The sequence below is a fragment of the Melanaphis sacchari genome, unplaced genomic scaffold (genome assembly GCF_002803265.2).
Source record: "Melanaphis sacchari strain LSU unplaced genomic scaffold, SCAv2.0 Contig4_pilon_pilon, whole genome shotgun sequence".
In the NCBI taxonomy this organism is placed as follows: Eukaryota; Metazoa; Arthropoda; class Insecta; order Hemiptera; family Aphididae; genus Melanaphis; species Melanaphis sacchari.
This window is the reverse complement of record NW_020271335.1, coordinates 5,315,479-5,338,190: the sequence shown is the minus strand read 5'-3', so window position 1 is coordinate 5,338,190 and position 22,712 is coordinate 5,315,479. Positions and strand designations below refer to the sequence as shown.

Sequence of the window (22,712 nt, the reverse complement as noted above, 5' to 3'; positions counted from 1 at the left end):
GAAAACAAATGTTTAATAACTGACTTGTAATTATTTTGGTAAGAATATCAATTACCAGTTGTAAACGAATAAACCACGAAAACTGAGGACGAATGGAGTAGTCGGAGCGCAAAAAGAAAGAACGGATGTCTAAGAATTTTTTAAAAATTTCTTTTGAAATATTTTATTGTACTTAGTACCTATTAAAAAAATTGTCAAAAAGTGTAGCAAGTATAGTAATACATTAATAAATAATTGTAAATTGTAATACAAGTATTTAATATTTAAATGACATATTCCATTTACGGGTGTAGCAGTACAATTTCTAGATAATATATTAACATAAAATATTTTATATAGGCAGGCAAGCAGTCGAATCATGCGACCCTTGGCCGTTGTCTGTAAATTGATATAATATTATTATGTACGTCCTATTATAAACTATATTTTTATTTATATCAATATTATTAATCTATTCTAATCAACAATTAAAGATGGTAAGATATAGTGTTTCTGTGGTGAGATGAGAAGTAGATAAACGTTGCCCGTTGGTCAACGTGAAACTGTGTACAATATTACGATCACTACCTAAATTATAGTTGAACAATTGAATCTATTCAATAATCAATGGTAGAAGTGTAGGCTGTAGAACACACCACAATATAATATTTTTTCGAGTGTTAAATTTGTTTGGCTGGATCTTTTACGTAACGAAGGATAATATTTAAAATATTTAATAATTGTATGACCATAAAATGTATCATGTTAATATCGTAATATGCAACTTACAATTTATATTATTGGTTTATTTACTCTACTACTCTACTATATGCTATTTTGTTTAGATCAAATACTATGTAATTTATAAAACATAATAGTTGGACATTATTGCTCAAATCTCAATTTTTTACTTCGTTTAATATTAAATCTAAACTCCACTTTTGGTTTTGATGACATAGGTAAGTAGGTATTGGTTACCGCCTGCCAGACGTGAAATTTCTAATTTCATATTACATAAATACAGTATTAGACCATAGTTGTTTTTAGATTAACAAGCTATATAAACTATTATTCACCATTTTTTTATTTTCACCATAGTTCTCATTATTATTATTTTTATAACACACTAAAGCACAGAATCACAAAAGCCAAAAGGTTTTGACTTTTTGCGCTAATAGGTAGTTGTAGTAGCCGAGTAGGTCCTCGTGAAACTAACAATAATGCAATTTTATCGACATCTACGACATCTAGCGGAATATCAATGTAAGGTTTTGTGCACCGAATGACTGGACTAAAACATTGTATATATTTCTGTATTGTAGGAGCCTGCTCTCTAGATGTGAGTGTTTAAATTTATTTTTTATCAATTAGTAGAGGATTTTTACGTGGAGGTCTTTGACTTATGGACAATTTATTTTAATTATCATTTATCAACATGTTCCAATGTTCGATAGTGAATATTATGCATCTATATTTTATGCAGAATCATTTTGATTATTTTGAATGAATATTCTGAATTTGAAGTCTATCATAATTCATATAATTATTCTTCCAATGTGTTAGTTAAATAGTTACAGTTATTGTTTTAACATTGGATATTTCTTAAATTGTAATACTAAAAGAAAGTTAGGTATATTTTTAAGAAAAATATTTCTGTGTAACATGAGTACAACGTTGCAAACTGAAGAGTTTCCAGTATGGGCATTGGTACCAAAAAAAGAAACGGGAGTCACAAACTTTTTGACCAAAAATCCATCTTATGATGGCCGTAATGTGACAATAGCTATATTTGATTCCGGTGTTGATCCTGGAGCCCCTGGTCTTAAAGTGAGAACTCTCGGGTTGTAATAGATAATTTATTAAATATTGTGATGCACATATTTTAGGTAACAAGTGAAGGAAAACCAAAAGTCATTGCTAGATATGACTGCAGTGGTGCCGGTGATGTTGATACTTCAACTGTAGTGACAGTTGAAGGAAATAAAATAAAGGGACTAAGTGGACGTACTCTTGTGGTGAGTACTCAATATCTTTAAGATTTTTACCTATGTCTATTACATCTATTTTTTAGATACCAAGTACTTGGAAGAATCCTACTGGAAAGTATCATATAGGTATAAAAAATGCATTTGAGTTATATACCAAAAATGTCCAAAAGCGAATTGAAGAAGAAAAGAAAGAAAAGGAATGGGATCCAATGCATAAACCATTATTATCAAAATCAATCATGGAACAACAAAATTTTAACAATGTAATTAATGAATATACTGTGTCTCTGGTTCTACTAATTGTATTGCATTTGCTCTAGGAAAATGATCCGTCTAAAGTCGTACTAACAAGAGACCTGAAATTAAGAAAGGATGATCTAGATAGCACGGTTGAAGCTTTACAAAGTTTAGAAAAAAAGTATAAATTTATCACACCAGTTTATGATTGTGTGGTTTTCCATGACGGGGTACAGTGGCTGTGAGTATCTTTATACTGTATTTATATACTGCTGTACAAAAATTAACTAGACTACCGTATCATATCAAATTGCATATTCTGTATGTAATATATCTTAACTACCAGATTTTATTTATCATTAAAATAATATATATTTAATACATTTATCCAATTTAAAATGTGATTATTATAATATAATTTGTTGTTTGCTTTTTTTAAACAACTTCAGATTTATTTTAATTAATAAAACAGTAATTCTATTTATTAGTATCGATAGACAGCCAACTTGAGTTAAAAAAAAGAGAATACAAAAATATGGTTGAATATTTCTTTATATTATATAAGTAGAATAGTTATTCTATATCAATGTTTCTCATCCATTTTACTGTGTCAACCCCCTCATTTTTTATTTAAATTTTTTTCATATACTCTCATAAATTATTATTAATAATCAATACTTGATTTACGGCAGTGGCCTAATTATAGGTTGATAATATTCAACATTTCTTTATACACTCTTCAATAAATATTAAATAATAAGTGTTTCTATTTTAATAAGTAATAATATATACTATTATTATGTAATATTGTAATATTTATTGATTTTATTTTTCATTACTTTATTTTATTATTTGATCTTTTTAATTTTTGAATTAAATTTAACTTTTAAATCATATGTAGTAACTAAATAATAAGTTGGCGACTCTCAGGTTGAGAAACACTGTTTTATACTAAACGTTTTGAAAACTAGTAGTTTAATATGTATATGACATGGTCCTGTACTTAGATAATTTTTTGCACAGATGGTAAGTCATTGATAGTACTTCAGTATGTAATGATATGTATTGAAAAATTAGCTATTTTTTAAAAATTTATCTGTTATTTATTAAACTAAAAATAAATGTTGAAAAGTTAATTGTTTTAAACATAATTATGCGTATAGGGCATGTTTGGATACTTCTGAAATAGGAGACTTGGCTTCGTGTAAACTTATGGGAGAATTTAGTGAAGATCCAGTAAATAATTTTGATTATATCACTGCTTCTGATCGAATGAGTTACTCGTTCAATGTGTATAATGATGGAGATGTATTGGAAATTGTATCTCTTGGGTGTAAGTATAAAATTAATTTTTTGAAAATTAAGGCAATATAAATAAAATAAAATTTTTGTTTAATGTGTATTAGCATCTCATGGGACACATGTATCTGCTATTGCTGCTGGTTGTTTTCCTGATGAACCAGACAGAAATGGAGTTGCCCCTGGTGCTCAAATTATATCCTTAACAATTGGTGATAGTCGTTTAGAGACAATGGAAACAGGAACTGCAATAGTCAGGGCAATGATTAAAGTTATGGAACTTAGAACGAAATTTAATATTGACGTTATAAATATGAGCTATGGAGAACACTCAAACTGGTCTCATGCTGGGTAATCTTGACTTTATTCTGGTTGAAAGATAATAAAATATGATTATGTATTATTTATAGGAGGATTGGTGATATTATGAATGATGTAGTAGACAAGTATGCAGTTACTTGGGTTGCTTCTGCTGGTAATCATGGACCAGCTTTAAGCACCGTAGGTGCTCCTCCAGATATTTCAAAAACAACAATTATAGGTAATAACCAAGGCTAGAAACTTCATAGAAATTAGTTTTATAATACTAGAAGTTTAAAAATTTTAAGTATATAGTATGTATTTTATACATTCTATATAATATTCACTAAGAATTTTCTAGAAATAATAATACAAATTATCTATCTGTGTTCTCCAAATTGTTATGAAAAACTAACTTAGTTAATAAGTAATATACTATTTACAATCGATTGATGTTGGTTTTTGTCTGTTAATATCATGTTTAAATATTAATTTTTTAGTGAAAAACAAATTAAAAACACATAATTTTAAAATATGTAATTTTTGGGCTTTTAAGAGCATTAAGTTCATTTTAGTAATAGCTATCAATAAATTGTTTTTCTTATAATAAAACACACTTGTTTATATTAAAGGAGTTGGAGCTTATGTATCACCAGAAATGATGACAACAGAATACTCTATGTCACAAACACAACCAGGGAATACTTATACATGGTCCTCAAGAGGACCAACAATTGATGGAGGTAGAGGAATAAGTGTATGTGCACCAGGCGGTGCAATAGCTTCTGTACCTGGATATATGCTAAGAGGAACACAGTTGATGAATGGTACAAGCATGTCTGCACCTCATGTAGCTGGAGCAACTGGTTAGTTATTCAATTAATTAAAATGTCATATATTTAAGTTATGGTTTTCTTTCAGCTGTATTAATATCCGGACTTAAAGCAAAGAATATTGATACCTGTCCTTATATGATAAAAAGAGCAATGGAAAACACAGCATGGTATAATGATAGAATTGATCACTTTTCACAAGGACATGGTTTATTACAAGTATAAAATCATAAAAATAATTATAATTGTTTTTATTAGGTTGTAATTTAAAAGAATTTCCATTTAAAAAAATATCCTTAAACAGTTTATAATAATACAATATTCATAACTTAAAAAAAAAAAATTACAAACTATTTAACACTTATTCCACATATAATTTACATTAACAGACACTTCTATTTAATGTTTTAACTTAGTTTTTATATACACTATATAAATTAAAATAATACAAATATTATAATGTAATTTAAATTTTATAGGTTGAAAAAGCATTTGATTATTTAACTCAATACTACACTGAACAAGAATCATATGTTAAGTTTATTTTATCTTGTGGTGTTCATGGTGGTAAGTTAGACGGAAAAGGAATACACATTAGAAATGCAATTGAAAACAAGGAGATCGACTGTAATATAAGCGTAGAACCAGTATTTTTAAAAAATGGAGATATCGGTAAGTTATTCTGTCATTTAATTTAAAGGTATACATTTTGAAAATTAGATTTTAATAATTATTAGAAATGCAGTATTGATTAATAATTTTTAATGGATTTACAAAAGATAAATATACATTATATTTAAGTATATATATAATTACCGTAGATTATATACTTAAATGTTTAAAATATCCTTCACATTCATATTTTGTTCCTTCTATTTTATCCCACATAACTATCCAATTGATTCCGTGAACTCTTTTACCTATAATCAAACAAAATAGTCTTTAAAAGTAAATATATTTTTTCATCTTAATTCTAAGAAATATTTGAATTTGGTTGTCTTTAAAAACATATTTCATTGAGATTGTACAAAGGATATTAATGAAAAATAAGAGAACAAGGATTTTGTTATTTTAATTTATATCAAAGTATTGAGTTTTATAAACATCTCTCCACTAATTTTGTTTAATAAATAAAAATAGCATTACCATCAAGACTCTTCCGTACAACATCTGCATATTCATGGCGAATGAATTTTATTCTAGCACATGTATTATTTTTCTTAATAAACACAATATTATTTGGAGTAACATGTTGACATAAGATTTTCCATATATCTTCTTCTGTTGTTTGGGAATTCATGTTTCTAATATGCAATTGTTTCATCTTAAAAAATTAATTAATTTTGTTAAATGTTATTAAAAAAAAATTAGTTTAAACGTGCATACTAACTCTCATTAAAACAGAGTGACGAAATACTGGTTCAGATTCTGCCCATTGAATCTTAATCGAAACTCCATTTATAAAAAATGGACTTTCTGCCATAGAGCGGCGAGCTAAAGCAGCACTTCTATGATCTTTGAATATTACAAAACAAAATTCTCTATTTTTGCTAGGATCATCTGTGTTATTAAATACTCGAACTTTCTTAACACCTTCCACACGTTTTTCAAATTCTATTTGTAATTGTTCTTCAGATAAATCCATAGGTATGTTCCTGGCAAATAATGTTCTGTTATCAGTAGACATGCTCACTAATAAGTGACCTCTGATACCAGGAAGAGTGAGTTCATTCAGTTTAGCCAAGGCAGTCTCTGCCTCCATAGGACTACTCATCATAACATAACCATATCCTCGATTTGAACCAGAAAAATGCATCATTAATCGAATTTGATGAACAGTTCCAAACTAATAAAAGTTTAATATAATAGTTTTTTTTAATTTATTAAAATATTTTAGATTTTACCTGTGAGAAAATAGCGTAAAGAAAACCTTCCAAACAAGCTTTTGGTAATGCAATGTATAGTTCACTACCACGTTTTGGTTCTTGTTTAATTGTTGGCAATAGTGTTTTTTGACCATTATTTTGAACAACATGTCTTTTATCAACTGAAATTAAACGTTGACCAATTTCTTCTATTTCAATCAAAGTTTTTGCTCTAGCAATAGCAGCACTTATTAAATCTTCACGTGAAGGCTATAAAATAATAACACTTTTTATTATATTCCTAGGAAAAAACAGTGAAATAGCTATGCTTACAATATATTTATCTTGAATTATTGAAGGAAATTTAAATACGTTGTCATTGTCATTTCCATTTGCAAATGATTCTGATGTCTGAGATGGTGGAGTGTAAGGTGATGAGATTGGTGAAAAAGACGATTGTGAATAACTTGATGTACTAGATATATACGAAGATTGTGAATATGGCGATAGCGGATAACGAGGTGTAGGCTGAAAAATGAATAACTCTAGTTAAATTTATGTATTTTCATCATGAATAAAATATATTACACTAATTTAAGTCTACTAAATGACAATTATAAATGTTAGTAAAAATCTTAATAATCCAAAAGTAATTATTCATTCAAGACTTAAATACAAACCGTGTAGTAATCGCAGAATAAAACATTGTTTTGAGGTGCACAATACATTTCCATTTTCATTCACAAGTTTTTAATTTTCAAATAGTTAAGAAATTCTAAACATAAAATTTAACAATTAATAAATACTTAGGAAGTCCCACAAATTGTATCTAGTTTTAAGTGCGATGACTATCATACGTAAAACTAGATCCTATTAAATATTATTTCTTATAAATACATTAATCATAACACTGGTTACTAAAGATACATAATGGTAAAAACTTTTAATCTAAAAATTTAAAAAAAGTAACAATATTCTGAATATCCTCTTAAGAGTTTCAAAAATATTTGAAGAAAAAATGAACAGAGTTACCAACTACATTATGTATAAAGATTAAATTATAAATGATTAAATAATCAATTAGTAAAAATAATAAATCGTTATATTATATATCGTAACACATTATTATGCTAGCAATAATTCACAAATCGATAAATAAATGTTTGCAATATAATTATTTTAGAATTATACAAAATAACAAAGTTACTGAGTAAGTGTAAATCAAAGTTTGTCAAAGGATAATTCGGTGATATTCATGTTGAGAAGCGACTTAAAAATACCTACCAAAATTAAGTAATTTATAATTATGTGGAAATAAAAAATAAATTGTAATAAATGATGAATGTAAAAACATACCAGTTAAATTTATAGGATGAAATGTTTATTAAGTGTATACACGTAATAGAGGCTATAATTATTTTGCTACAAAATATAAATTCTAAGATTTATTTATATTTCTTATCATTTTTTTTTGACCTACACCAGAGAATACAAAGATACAATATAACATAATCCATGTATATTAACTAAAAGTGTATTATTATTCATAATTAAAAATTATAAGGCAAAAAGTGTAAACAATTTCATAAATCATAAATTACAACAATAACTACTTGTTGTATCTCACAAATAATTTATTATGTTTATAAATACTTAAGAATCAACAAATTAATAAAAAATATTCAAAAAATAAAAATACAGCAATTTAAATCGAATCGGTTACGTAGTTCAGATATATTAAAATCATGACAAAATTGATCGAGTTTATCGAAACGTATATTATTCATTGTAACTAATCCTATTATTCAATAAATATTGATGGTAAAAAAATTTTACCACATAATGAACAAAATAAAATTGCAGTTTTTGCGGAGAAAAATAATGAAATAAAAATAGAACAATAAAATTAAGACTACTAATTACCCATGCAGGCGTGCTACTTAACGTATGAACTAACACAATAATAGAAATAATAAAAACAAAAAATAAAATAATCTCTTACCTTATGGTTCAGAAAAAATATCAACAAAATAATACGACGATCATCAAACGGTTATAATAATTAATAATATCCATTAAATGGATTCAGTAGTGACGAGAGCAGTTAAAGTAGTAATATCGGTTATCTTCTTTCCGTGTATATAAATATTGCAGTATTGTACGGTTAAAACAAAACGAGGAAATAATAATAGGATCCGCGTTTAGAAGACTAGGTAAAAATAAAAGACAGTGCAAAGACGATCTTGCTGGAACCGTCATCGGCTTTCAAGTGAACAATGAACAGTGGTAGGCAGCAGCGACTCACGATTCCTTATGAACATTAACCAAACTCCGCGCGTCAGTCGGCACGCGCGATCCTACTATGTTTTTGTTTTCGTCATCGGCGATTGTCGTCATAGTCGGTTTTCCACGAATTGGCGACAACAATAATAATACATCGAAGTTCATTTAATTATATTTGTATCAATAATACGGTAAACGGTTCCTTTTAAACCATATAATATCATTGAATTTCTATACAACACCGAAGGATCAAAAATAATTGGTATTTTATTTTTATTACGAGGTGGGTAGGAATCTCACCATTGGCAATAGTTGATTTGTTATTTTTATCTTTAGTTTCCTTTAAAAACAAAATTTTTCTTTGCTTTAGTTGTAAAATATGTTTAATACTTTAGTTTATTTTCAGATTACGTCCTCTCCATAAAGTGCATTCGTGCATCGAAACATCGCATTTAAATTACTTATTGGTTTTTATTTGCTATAACAGAATTATCAAAAGACGGTTAAAATCCTACAAGCAAATATTTTCTTTAGATTGCACATTTGTTGCCTATTTCGATAGACTATTATGTATCTGTACATTGATATATAAAATATGTGTCCTCTACCCACCTCATCGACAATGATTACGCATCCTTAAACCGTCTAAATTTGATGCCTATCGTCTCTACAAATGTAATTATTTTTATGGAAAATAGTGAAAAGATTTCTAAGCTACTGATATTTACGTGTTGTTTTGTTTACCTACAAATAATTTACAGTCAACTATTCAATAGTATATTAAATTTATTAATATCCCAATTCCTAAACATAAAATATTTAATTTGAGACCGGATTTGACGTGAATTGTTTTGAATAATATCTAAAAATAATATGCATTTGTCTACAAAACAGGTTTTTATATTGGGTATAAAAATAACACTGAACAATCTGTGTTATTAACTCGTATCTAATCTTATCGAAGACACGTAGTAAAAAAAAAATAAACTTCCTTTTGAGAAAAATACTTATTTATAAGAAGACGCCATGTGTGATATCTACTTATTTGAGTTATTAATGCACATCATAGCAAATTTGAGTTTGGTTGAATTATTTTGAGTGGTTAGTAATTGCTAATATTACTATAATTAGACCAAATTACCTACTGGCTACTACACTTCATAGTTAGTAAACTTTGTATGTTAGATTTTTACAATATTTCAATTTTTAAACAAAATATTCACATATAATATATAATAAAATGCTTTTAACTCACTTTAAAATTGAAAATCTACTTACAAAAATTCTAACACTTTAACTGAATTATTTTTATTATTGAATCGTATTAACTCTAGATGATAACAATACATACGGGTCAGCGGCATAGTCTTACATAATGAAAATTATTGATGAATTTAAACGAAAATAATTTTATTCCAAAAATTATGAATTTAATACTATCGCGATTCCTAAAGCACTAATATTTCGCTTTTAATGGATACTTGGTAATTTAACAACGACATCTGTGGTACAAGAAAGGGAGAAACACTGGAAATTTTCTTTATCGGGTTTTCCTCGGTAAAAATACTCATTAAAATAATTGTTTTCGGAAAAAAACATTTCTCATTCAGACTATTCCTTAAAATTCAGTAAACACTTTTTTTTTTATTAATAACATGATAGCTTAATTATTACAAAAGGCGAAATCAGAGAATATTAATTACAGCATATAATATTAAAATAAAGCCAGCATTCAATGTAACAGAAATTTTAATTTTAATAGTAACTATGGATTTTTTATTGAGTGTGGAGTAGAGATTAAAAGAAGTATTGGGAGTTTTAAGTGACTTTAATAAAATTAGACATTTACCCTGCAGATCAGGACAATAAAATAAAATATACAGTAGTCCTAGTGTCAAAATCATAGAAGTTAAAAGCAGAATACTCGCGTGCAGACGTCTCATTTGTACATCAAAATGTCTGTAAAATATGTTTGTTAATTCAATCACAAAATAACTGCTAAAAAGAAGATATTATATACTTTATATTTTACACCAGTTCAAAATCACTAAAATTTACTAATTAAATTACTATTTTTAAAAATTCTTACGAATGGTTAAAAACTTGTTGGCCAAGGTTCTAATCTTGACCGATTAATTTGTTGGGTGGTATTCTTAGGTACTTAACTGTCACTATTCATTCCGCTATTGTAAATAAGTATTAATAAATATTTTAAAGTCAGTTTTAAATTATAATTATTTTTAGTTGAAAAATATGTATATACCTGATCACGTATGTGTAATGTGTGTTACATTATGATAATATTACGAGTCAAGGTATTTAAGACATAAATTTTGTGTATAGTCGAATAAATTGATATTCGGTATAACATTTTACATTCATATATTTTAGTTTTGAACATTATTATTTATTAGTTGATTATTAACGTCTTATATTTCTAATAAAGTAGTTAATAATACTTTTTAAGTATTTTAACATTTTTAATTTTATTTTCGCATCTTGCATAATGTATTTTATGTATTAGGTATATATGCTTTATATTCTTTATAACTAAGTTATTATTTTAGTTCATATTTTTTCGATGGAATATGTAAAATTAGTTATAAACTGAATTATTTTTTATAAAAGAAATCAAAATTGTTGTTATTTATCGTAAATCATATCGTTTAATAAATTGTTATCGTTACAGACCCTCAAAAGAAAATAAATTTCCAAATGAGCTTGTGCTTAACGAGCGACGTCTCGTGGGTGAGTGTACCCAAATATTTGGAATTAATGTATATGTTACGAAGCTTTAACATAAAAGTCGATCCGAGTGGATTGCATCCAGGAGTGCATACAACTACGTAAGTTGCAATATATCATCACGACAAATTTATTACATAATCATCGGATACGGTCAAACGAAGCATTTACTGTCCCTGTCTAGTTTTTAATGACTCCTCATGAGAAAAAAAAGTTGTAATACAATACTACAAAAATTATTTATAGTCAATATTATTAACCATGTTCATTATTCGTCCATAATTTTCTGTAGTAACTGGTTTTTCTTATTAGGTTTATTCTATAGTTTTTATTAGTAATGTTAACTGTTATGGGTATTTATATTTTTACGTTATGGTGTATCGACAAATTTCTAATTTTATAAATACCCAATAATACAGTCCACAATATTGAGAAATAAATTAAATACCTTTAATACTACTTAATAAATAATAAGTCACTAGTCGGGAAATAATTTTTGTTGTTTAAATCAAAAACCATGGTCCATGGGCCATTAACATATTTGTAAAATAGCTGACAAATATTTTTAATTGACCATCATACTTTATGCATTATGTTAAGACTAAGTAATATTATGCTTAAGTAATATTTAGTATTTTGTTTTTAACAGCATACGGGCTTATGACACAAAAAATACGGCAAAAGGCCCGGTGTTTACATTTGAAGTGACTATTGTTCGGCCATTGGTAACCGATCATTCCGGTTTATTGTCTCATGACAACGTTGATTTCAATGCAAATTCTCTAATAAAAAGAAATTTTGTGTTAGTGCCTAAAAATGTTTCATGGGCCAGTGAGTAAAATTATAATTTTATTATAATAATATATTAATATCACAAGCATTTATAAAATTTTCTTATTCGAATTAAAAACTTATTTTAATATTTCCAGCTCTTCACATAAAACATCTTGACACCGATGTTAACGCTAATTTCTGTCTGCATAGCGTTCAATTGTTGCCTCAAAAATCATGCAAATACATGGAGTATTGCAAGATGTTTATCATGAAATCAAACGAATTCCAAGCACATTTTGCCGTTGAGGTATGTTTTAACTATAATGTCAATATGACATTAAATATATATATATTTACATGATATAATTTAAAGTCTTTAATATTGTATGGATAGTATAACTAAGGGGTGTAAATAAATATTATTCACTTGTGTATATTGAAACGTAATTAAAATATTATAATGTGATTTGAACATAAATACCTATTTAGGTATAACAGTATCATTAAAGCATAATAATGACCTGGATTTATTATTTGGTGTTTTGTAATTTGTATAGCCTATATGGTAAATTAATAGTGTTATAATATATATGTTTATTAATTGACCACATTATAAAAGAATATAAGAAAAAAATGTTATTTTTTTAAAAAAAACTGCATTTATGTGTGAAATATTTTAAATACTGTATTTTAATTTAATCAAAATTTGAACTAGTTATCACAATATTACGTAATAAACTAAAATTTTTAAATATATCTTTCAAAGAAATAAGAAATTATTGTTTTGATATATTTTATAGTTACTTCGTATCAATAGAAATTTCAGGTAAATTGAAAATTATGTGTTATAGAAAATACTAAAATTAATTTTGTGGTAAATTCTTCGAATGTCGTTGAGACTTGAGAGCTATTTATTCAAGAACGATTTTTTCAAAATATTCAAAGAACAGATTATTTTCTTTAGTTAAACAGAATTATCAATTTCCAGTTTCCTCTAAAGTATACCTCTAACAGGAAAATTAATTAATTTATTATTAAATTTAATCATTCTCAAAATTGTAAGTGATTCGTATACCAGATCTGATAGTGGCTGCTGACCATTTCATAATAATTTTTGATAAAATGTATTGTAAAGAAACTATTGTAACTTTTCTACGAAATATCGTCATTCTCTAACAACTGATTATTATCAAAATTCAAAAACCATGAATATCAATAACAATTTATGAGGATGATTGAAAAATATTCATCGATTAGAAATTTTGAAAAAATAAAAAACAATATGTGTTATACATTAATACCATAGATTAAGTATATTCAATCCATGTCAATACTTTATATAAATATGATTACATAATACACAATATACATACGTTTTTATAATCTAATTTTTGATCCAATTTTATTTTATTTTATTTTGAAGAAATTACTATAAGTAATGTTATAATATTGATATATTTTATTCGTATAGTTATTAGTATTATTACTTATATATTTATTAACTATGATAATAAATTTATTTTGCAATAATGTCAAAAATTAGGTAATAATATTTTTACCCCAGTTGGAACTCTAATAATAGATTGGGAAATGACGTTATTATAATATCTTGCATTCACAGGAAATATTGATTATAACTTAATATAAATATAGCCACAGTCTTACCTCTTACAAAAATATTAGAAAATACATTTGTGTTTGTTTTTTTTCCTTATCTTTTAGATTCTGAGTGCACTGATGAATATATTGATTTTACAATGATGAATGTTTTTTGTATCGACATGATAATTAATTGATAAAATGCTTCAATTTTAAAAAATGGAGGTGGTTTCTGGTAATAAATTGGATTTAATATAGAAAAACGGAAATTTTTATTCAAATCCAGTTTTTAACAAAATCGGTTTTTTTTTTTTGTGTTAATTGAAATAAATTATTGTAATGATTACTTAAAATGTTCACCAAATATTTATTTATTATAATTTTCTATTTATGACAAGTTTTTAAAAATGTTTATTTTATGCTATTTTCAGTCATAAGAAATTTTCAATTTTTTTTAGTTTTTTTTTCTATGAATGTCAATTAAAAATTATTTGCTGGGTATAAATTTTTGAATATTTAATATGAAGCTCCTCATAAGTTATTAATTTCTCAATTAAAAATTATTCGAAGTTTGTAATTACGGTATTTTTTCATAAAAAACTCAGCCTGTACAATATATAATAAATAAAAAAAATTTAAAGTTAGCATGTTGATAAAATTCTTTAAATTATCAAAAATATATATTATTTTGTAGTTAGAAATGTATAAAGAAATTCTATTTTTGTACCTAAGTTTTGAAAATTTAATTCAAGATTCTTCATAAGTAATTCATATTGAAACCATAAAATCTAAAAAATTCATTAAGACCACTATTTTTTATAGACATTTTAATTCAAATTTAAATGAAGTTGCTTATAAAAGTGATAAATTACGATATTAATTATTTTTTTATAATTTAAAAACATGCTTGGAAACTTAAAACTTTAACGTTTATTATTATTTTTATGAATTTTACTACACACAATTACGTTTTTGATTTATTTAAAAATATTGGTATATACTTGATAACCATTGTTTTCGGAATTTACAGAAAGATATTATTAAATTTAGAGCTATATATTAAGATGGTATAGTATAGTATAAACCGTAAATATTTTCAGAAAAAAATTAAATATTTTCCTATCGCAATATTAAAATTAAATTAAGTGACATTAATAGCTAAATCAAAAACATATTATCATTTAGGTGATAGATCGTCTCTGGTTAGAATCGTTTTTTGTATACAAATATACAATGATAATAATATTATGAATTAAAATTTAAAACACGTGACCCACTCGATTTCTAATGTATAGGTATAGAGTGGTATCCATTTACCTACGCTTTTTATTTGATTATATTATGTATTATATAAATCTATTTTTACTGTTTTATGGTATTTACAGAATGCTGTTATTAGATTTTAAGTTATATCAGTTGATATAATATGGTTTAAATACATATTATTATAATTATTATTAATTAAATTCTATTAATGTCATAATTGAAATATTTTCAGAAAAAAATGTTATTAACTTACTCTAATACTAAAAGTTAAATAAATTACTTAAATAGTTATATTAAAAAACATATTATAAAATATAAAGTATGCTTAGTTATGTGACTGTCTACGAAAAACTATACTGACTGTCTCCACTTAGTATAATTTTTTCGTATATACAATATAATGATATTGATATACCATTGAATTAAAATTGATCACATTCATTATAGTGATCCATTCGATACCAAATGTTCAGCAAAACGGTATTTACTTGTAGCCCATATTTTTTATTATAAAGCTATGATTTGGTTTTACTTACTGTTTAATATTATGTTTATTTTACTAATTCTCATGAATATTATTTTTTTAATTTTTTACGTATTTATCGAAGGACTATAGATTAATTACGTCCCATAGAGATAACTCCGAAAAAAGGTTTAATCTGAACTGTAGCCCGAATGTTTGCATACACAGATACGATATAAAAACTTCGTTCACAGTTAGTATATGCCCCCGAAAAATCTCGTCCCGCAATCTGGAAAAAATTTTGCTAGGCTATTAGATTTACTGCTAAATAAGCTTGAAATTAATTTCACAATACTACGAAAAAAATATTAAAAGTTCATAGTAATTTCGCATATTTAGTGATTTTTTAGTTTTAAGAGAATATTTTTTAAATTTATCATTTTTAAAAGCATATTTAATGATTAATGATATGTTTTTAATACAATTTAAAAATTTGACAATAAAAAAAAATTTTAATAATGTATATTTGTTTTGAAGGTTTTCATTTGGTATTATTGTATCGTTTTTTTCAAATCCCTAGTGACATACAATTTTCTGTTTTTATTAATAAATATTTAGTGTAAATAAAAAATGAAAATATTTTTAATTAATTTGTATTTATAAAAATTGTGAATAAAAAAAAAAGTAAATATTTTTAGCATAGGTATTTGTGCTATTATAAGCGTATAAGTGCATGTATTTTTAGTACTTTTTAAGTGCATTAAGTTCAAAGCCCTAGTCATAAATTATATTTTAAATCTTAATAGGAATTATGTGAATATGTGTCTCCTAAACTTTTTGTGCAAAGTGATTTTGTATGAATTTTAAATTTTATATTTTTATGTATAAATCATGGATATTTTTTTCATCATATTTTTATCTTTAGTATAATGCTTATATGTATAGCTTTATTTAGTTTAGATCTCTTAAATACTACTGATGTTCATCCACATATTACGGTTTTATTAGTAAAAATATTTGTACTAATACTTTAGTGCTTTAACTTTAAACCCTTATAAATTTAGATAAAATTACTAAATTAGTAATTTTGTATTTAAAAATAGATATCTATTTATCTATGATTATTGAAAATACTGTATTAATGTATATACTTACCTATGTATTTATATTTAAAATTTTTATTTTTATAGGAAAATGTGGTATTAGAGTTTGTATTGGCAAAATATTGGTCGAGTTGCTCAAATATAAAACTATCATACAAATTACAATTTCATGGCATTATACCTCAAACGCAAAACATAGCGATGTATCATGGAATGGGTTTACATTCGGTGACATTAAAGCCTGGTATTAAAAATGAAGAAATTCTACCTGCTGTTTCATTGAAACATCTTATTACCGTTCTTAAGTATGCTGATCAATTTATTGTTTTACTTTTTACTTAATACTTGTATAGAATATTTATTCTGTGGTACTTGCATGTCCTATGTGATAACTGATAATAATTATTAGGTTTTTAAAATTTTAACTAACAGATATAAATGTTAAATTATTTACTGTACCCAAAATTACTAAGATGGTTCTTTTTAACATATTTTTCTCGTCATTTTATAAAATATAATTTTTTTTTCAAAATTTAAGATTCATATCATGTAGTATGTAGTTTCACAACAACACCTTTATTTACTTTAGTTTTTTATTGAACCCAAATTCAATTTTGATTTTCAAATGAAAATTAACTTGTATTTTTAATTTTATGCTGTAAAGTAGAATATTTTTTTTTAAATGTTGAATTTTGTTAATTATTATTTATCATTAATTATCTAAATAAATATGTACATTTTTTAAAACATGTTTAAAATTTAGGATTCTATTTAAAAATCAAAATTTGATAATTGAAGCAGCATCTGGTAATATTAATCAATCAAGAAAAAACGACAAGGTGATAAACATCAAATGGTATTCTATTTAAAAATTACATGCATAACTTTTAAGTCAATTATCAAATTAAAATATCTAAAATATTAATAAATATATAATAATTATATATAACTAATATCTAGTATGCTGTGCTGTTAAACTATTAAAATTATCAAAAATTGAAAGTTTGACCTATGAGGATCATTATAATAATAATTAATATAATATTCCTGACATAGTTTTCCGTTATTGGCCATAAAACCTTAAAATCAAAATTAAATATTATATAGTATTGAAATTAATTACAAATTTTACCCCTGTGTAACTTTAAAATAATAATTTTGTTGGTTGTAACTGTGTAATTTTTTACTTATTATTATTTAAAACACAACATGCAAGTACCTACAATTTTAAAAAGAAAATTTTAAAATTATTTATACCTTTTGAAGTTCTTCATAAAAAATTTTCTATTCATTTAGCTATGTACCTATGTATTATTTAATCCCAAAAAAATTATAGAAAGTAGAAATTTTGTATAGAGCTACTATTTTTGTTTTACATTTAATATTGAATTACTAATCAATTAATATACAAATTTTTAGACCTAATGAAGGAAAAATCACTGCTTTAACTTACCGTGATGTTATTCCACCACAAAGACCAATCTATCAATTAATTTTATCTTATACCTTCTCTTTACCAAAATCTACTGAAGCATATGCAACTTGTGGATTATTTGGTGAACTTTTGTATGAATCTGAGTACGAATCACAGTTATGGATGTTGTTTGATTCCAATAAGCAGTACATTGCTGCCGGTGATGCTTATTCTAGTAGAGTAAGATATTTTACTATACATTTTTAAATGAACATAATTATTTATCTATGTCTAATCATTTTAAAATCTTATTTGTGATTTTTATAGCATGTGTATAAACTAGACAAAGGAGATTATACTATAAAAATGCATGTACGACATGAACGACGCGACCTATTAGAAAAAATTATTGACCTGCCTATACAAGTAGTTCAAAAATTACAAAACCCAATTAGTTTAGATGTTTTCAGTAGTCATCATCAAGCCACAATTTTCGGAAAAAAATGTTTAACTCATGTTATGACTCCCAATTGTAATTTGTTCCCCTTGCATATAGGATCACTTCCTAATGATAAGTATGTATACAATAATTATCAAACTTTAGTTAGATTTACATACTTTTTTTTTTCAGAATTATTTCATTAAAGTTAATAGCTGGACATTGTTTGTCTGGAAATATACATTATGTTAAGGACGAAAATGGAAAGAAAGTTGTAAGTATCTATTAAATTGATTTGATATTTAAGATTTATAAAATGTTATATTTAAAAGGTTAAATTTCCTCCTAACTAATCAGTTATTCAAATTCATAAGTTGAATAATTTATTTTGATTAAGATTAAGATGTTTATGTAAATAATGTATATATTTTTAAAATTTAAAATTAAACTTTAATCAGCAATGTATGGTTTACATTATTAATATGATATAATTAAAATAATTAAGTAAAAATCCATGTATTAAATGTTTAGGATACATATGATTTTAAGTACTTCATTACGGATACATTTAAAACAAAGAACGGACTAAAACCAATTGAAGAAAATAAGACAAAACTGGAGGAATTCAATGAAATAATATATGAAACCAAATTCAATTGGTTAACAAAATTAGGTATATTTTGATATGAATAAATAAACTTGTTTACTGTGATATATAATATGTATACATTTAAAAAATGAAGACAGCACATTAATTAATTTATATTTTATAATCTGTTAGATTTTGGTGAAGATTCTGGAAGTTTGTATAACAGTTTATGTGAAGAAATTGGAGATAAAAACTCTTCTGTTCATATATCATGGATACAATGTATTGAACCAGAAGATAAAAAAAAATTCCCTAATTTTTCAATTGATGACTTTGATGTAGAAAAAGTAAAACTTATAATCGCTGCCGCCGATCGTGTTCTTTCTATTATTGATCAAGATGATCTTCTTGCATTTTATGGAATTAAGTCCGATCTAAGACCTGAAGCTTCTAAACTTAAAATGTAATATATTTGTGTTTTTAAAATCAAATTTTAATTGTTAACATATTTCAGATCTAATGACCGTTTAAGAAATAATCTAATTGAAGCACTAAGTCGCAAAGGTGCAGCAATGTGCCAATTGTATTATTATAACAATGTGAAAAGCAAAATAAATGATAAAAATGAACTACGGGATATTGATGATATTTGGTTACAAGTTACTTGTTTTATTTCTCCAGATTCCGATTCTAAGGTTTGTTAAATTTTAAAATTATAATTTTTCATTTGATATTAATGTTTTAATTTTATTTCAGAGTTTGAATTACTTTAATATTTGGCATGGAGCAGTTCATCAAAATCATGGACGTATGATGAAAATTCTTTTGAGAATGTTGGAGGATAAACATATTAAAGAAATTGAAAGTTGTTTATTGTGGACTGTGAAAGTTAAGTTTGCTGCTGATGAATCTAAACATTTAGCTTCAGCTATTTCAAATGCGTTAATTGTACATTATCCAAAAACTTTCCGTCCATTTTAGTATAAGTTAATGCGTTTTAATAGATAACGGTTACATTCTAGAGTATACCGTTTGAATATACCAAGTTTACTAAATATATTATTCACAATATTGTGTTATTAAACATAAAAATAATCTAATTAAATTTTTCATTTTTAATAAAATTCAATCATTCTTAATTATTGTTTATTTTTTTTTTTTTTGTAAGTAATATTGGTTACTTATAGAAAATGTTAGCACATTGTTTATTTCTCATTCTTATCCACACACAACATGGACCAAACATACTCACATAAATTTTTTTTTTTATCATGTTTTTGAGTAATCTAAAATCACAATATATAAAAATAATAGAAAATAATATTTTTGAAGGTATGAAATTAGTTTGTTTAAATATAGTCTCAAAACAGCTTAATATATGTTTAAATTTACAATATATATAAAGTCAAAATATAATGAAATATTAACCTCTATAATTTATTAATAGGCAATTTTACCCTGCAATTACTCAAAAATCGTAAAAAACAATTTAACAAAAATACTTTTATCATGGATCTAAGAGAAAATAAATATTGTGTTGATATTTTCTAAAACAATCTAAGATTTTGTAGTAGATAATATAAACTAATAAATATTAAATTGTGAGGATTTATGAAAGATAACTATGGCAGACTTTTTTTCTTTTAAAAATTCAAGGTTCTGAGTTGGCTTAATAATAATAATTATTCTAAAATAAATTATCATATATTTTCATCATTTTAATTTATAATTGATGAGGTATAAGTAAAATAAATAAGATAAAAATTTATCATTTGTAATCATAATAATATATAATAATATTATAAAAATGTAACTTGCTGGTTGAAGGTAGTTTTAAATAAGATGAAAATAACATAAAAATGTTATTAGCTACAAAGGCAACAAATTATTCATTCCACTGTCAATATTTATGTTATCAAAGTAGAAATTTGACTATGTTACATTTCAAAAGTTTTAGTTAGGTACTTAAAGTATCAAAATGTATTAAATAACAAACAATATTTAACATTATCTTTTCATATTTAATGTTAATTCAAAATTTAAGTAATTTGTAAAATAACATAAAATATCAACTTATGTGGTAACTTTTTCAAGCGTATCAGCATATTGAAAATCAGGACAGTTTTCATATTCACACATATCCAATGCAACTTCACAACTTTCTTTGACTACTACCTTTTGATCATTTATGTATTGTTTTAATATATCATAGCAGTCATCTGTAGCAATTGCACCTAATGCTTCTGCACATTCATGTCGGACCATATCGTTTTGATTTTCATCTATTAATGATTCTTTTAGATACGGTACACTAAGTGGTGATTGTAATTGTCCCAAAACAAATGCTATTTCATGTTTAAACAATGCACTTCCACATGATAACGCTAAATACAAATATTAAAATTTCATTGTTTATATTTTTTGTAATGTAATATATTTACAATATATTTAATTACCTTTCGAAAGAATAGTGATACTTTCAGATGATGCAATATCTCGTAATGAAAACATTGCTTTATATCTGTTAAAGAGGCTTTCATTTTCATTAGTAAGAATTTTTTCAAGTTCTTCTATGCTTTTTATTTCAGAAGGAGGTGCTGGATCTATAGAACCATAAATATTTTCAATATTTGCTTCATTTTTAGGTAGTAAAAGTCGTCCTAAAGCCAATTGACAGGTTTCGGCTAGTTCTACCACAGGATCATTTTTATATTCTTCTAAAATTGGTATAACATTTTCTTTACCAATTGCTCCCAGTGCTTCAGCTTAACATAAATATAACAGATGTTTAATATAGAAGTATTTTAAATTAATGATTTAGAAAAAAACAGACTAGGGTACTAATTCAAGTTATAAACTAATATAAACATTTATAAACAACTATGTTACAATAATAAGACCACAAGTCAGTGTTTATAAAAGTAAATAATTTATTGTAATACCTGCTTCATGTCGAACCATAGGTTCTTGTTTGTTATCTTTCAGTACTTCGATTAAATAAGGAATAGCATATTCATCTCTCATTTGTCCTAAGCAGTATGCCAATTCATGCTTTAACAAACATGAATCATCATTGAAACATTTAGCTATATTATCAATAGCTAAATTTCCACCCAAGTTTTTGAGTGTAAATAGCGCTCTGAAGCGTTCTTTCATTGGTAACGTTGTGTTAGCTAATACTGTTCCTATACGGTTGATTGATTCTTCTGAAGCAGCGACCATGATTATGAATAAATTTACAATTATTTATTTATTAAAATTTACTTATGGTTAAATATTCAATAGACAATAGTAAATAAATATTATTAAATAATTATTAGTTACGGTTTTAATAAGATACAACAGGTAAAAAATCAGGTAAACTCAATAGTCAATAGACAATAATGAATAATTACTAAATAATGAATATTGATTAAAATAAATGAAAGACAATAAATGATAATTGATAAAATCGTGTAATCAACCATGTTGACATCTTGTAAAAAAAAAAAAATGAAAATTCCCTTTCTTAAAAATTAAATTAGTTTGAAATGTTG

The 22,712-nt window shown here is 25.1% G+C and overlaps 3 protein-coding genes across 3 annotated transcripts; 1 reads left to right on the top strand and 2 right to left on the bottom strand.

Annotated features, from left to right (window-relative positions):
- The first annotated feature begins 1,641 nt into the window (after positions 1-1,641).
- Positions 1,642-20,157, top strand: LOC112598709 (tripeptidyl-peptidase 2). Its single transcript, XM_025345270.1, has 21 exons — positions 1,642-1,806; positions 1,866-1,994; positions 2,051-2,230; positions 2,288-2,445; positions 3,368-3,537; positions 3,611-3,854; positions 3,914-4,044; positions 4,436-4,669; positions 4,725-4,855; positions 5,116-5,308; positions 11,474-11,630; positions 12,179-12,360; positions 12,459-12,610; positions 16,822-17,039; positions 18,154-18,388; positions 18,476-18,723; positions 18,780-18,861; positions 19,119-19,260; positions 19,369-19,639; positions 19,691-19,871; positions 19,933-20,157. The coding sequence occupies exons 1-21, from the start codon at positions 1,642-1,644 to the stop codon at positions 20,155-20,157; spliced, it is 3,828 nt and encodes a 1,275-aa protein (XP_025201055.1).
- LOC112598710 (probable RNA-binding protein 46) lies at positions 5,437-8,859 on the bottom strand. Its single transcript, XM_025345271.1, has 7 exons — positions 8,504-8,859; positions 7,182-7,276; positions 6,835-7,029; positions 6,541-6,771; positions 6,027-6,482; positions 5,783-5,960; positions 5,437-5,556 (listed from the first exon to the last, which is right to left on the bottom strand). The coding sequence occupies exons 2-7, from the start codon at positions 7,239-7,241 to the stop codon at positions 5,459-5,461; spliced, it is 1,218 nt and encodes a 405-aa protein (XP_025201056.1). The 5' UTR covers positions 7,242-7,276; positions 8,504-8,859; the 3' UTR covers positions 5,437-5,458.
- A 1,019-nt stretch (positions 20,158-21,176) lies between the features above and the next one.
- On the bottom strand, positions 21,177-22,576 carry LOC112598957 (deoxyhypusine hydroxylase). Its single transcript, XM_025345632.1, has 3 exons — positions 22,119-22,576; positions 21,633-21,941; positions 21,177-21,560 (listed from the first exon to the last, which is right to left on the bottom strand). The coding sequence occupies exons 1-3, from the start codon at positions 22,396-22,398 to the stop codon at positions 21,250-21,252; spliced, it is 900 nt and encodes a 299-aa protein (XP_025201417.1). The 5' UTR covers positions 22,399-22,576; the 3' UTR covers positions 21,177-21,249.
- Between the last annotated feature and the right edge of the window lie 136 nt (positions 22,577-22,712).

Excerpts from the sequence above, each read along its gene's own strand:
- LOC112598709 (XM_025345270.1), top strand. The coding sequence starts at position 1,642 with ATGAGTACAACGTTGCAAACTGAAGAGTTTCCAGTATGGGCATTGGTA. Across the intron at positions 12,361-12,458 it reads TAAAAATGTTTCATGGGCCA|CTCTTCACATAAAACATCTT; the intron begins GTGAGTAAAATT and ends TAATATTTCCAG. Across the intron at positions 19,640-19,690 it reads GAAGCTTCTAAACTTAAAAT|ATCTAATGACCGTTTAAGAA; the intron begins GTAATATATTTG and ends AACATATTTCAG.
- LOC112598710 (XM_025345271.1), bottom strand. The coding sequence starts at position 7,241 with ATGAAAATGGAAATGTATTGTGCACCTCAAAACAATGTTTTATTCTGC. Across the intron at positions 7,030-7,181 it reads TATTCTGCGATTACTACACG|CCTACACCTCGTTATCCGCT; the intron begins GTTTGTATTTAA and ends TTCATTTTTCAG. Across the intron at positions 5,961-6,026 it reads GTCACTCTGTTTTAATGAGA|ATGAAACAATTGCATATTAG; the intron begins GTTAGTATGCAC and ends TAATTTTTTAAG.
- LOC112598957 (XM_025345632.1), bottom strand. The coding sequence starts at position 22,398 with ATGGTCGCTGCTTCAGAAGAATCAATCAACCGTATAGGAACAGTATTA. Across the intron at positions 21,942-22,118 it reads TATGGTTCGACATGAAGCAG|CTGAAGCACTGGGAGCAATT; the intron begins GTATTACAATAA and ends ATTTATGTTAAG. Across the intron at positions 21,561-21,632 it reads TATCACTATTCTTTCGAAAG|CGTTATCATGTGGAAGTGCA; the intron begins GTAATTAAATAT and ends ATTTGTATTTAG.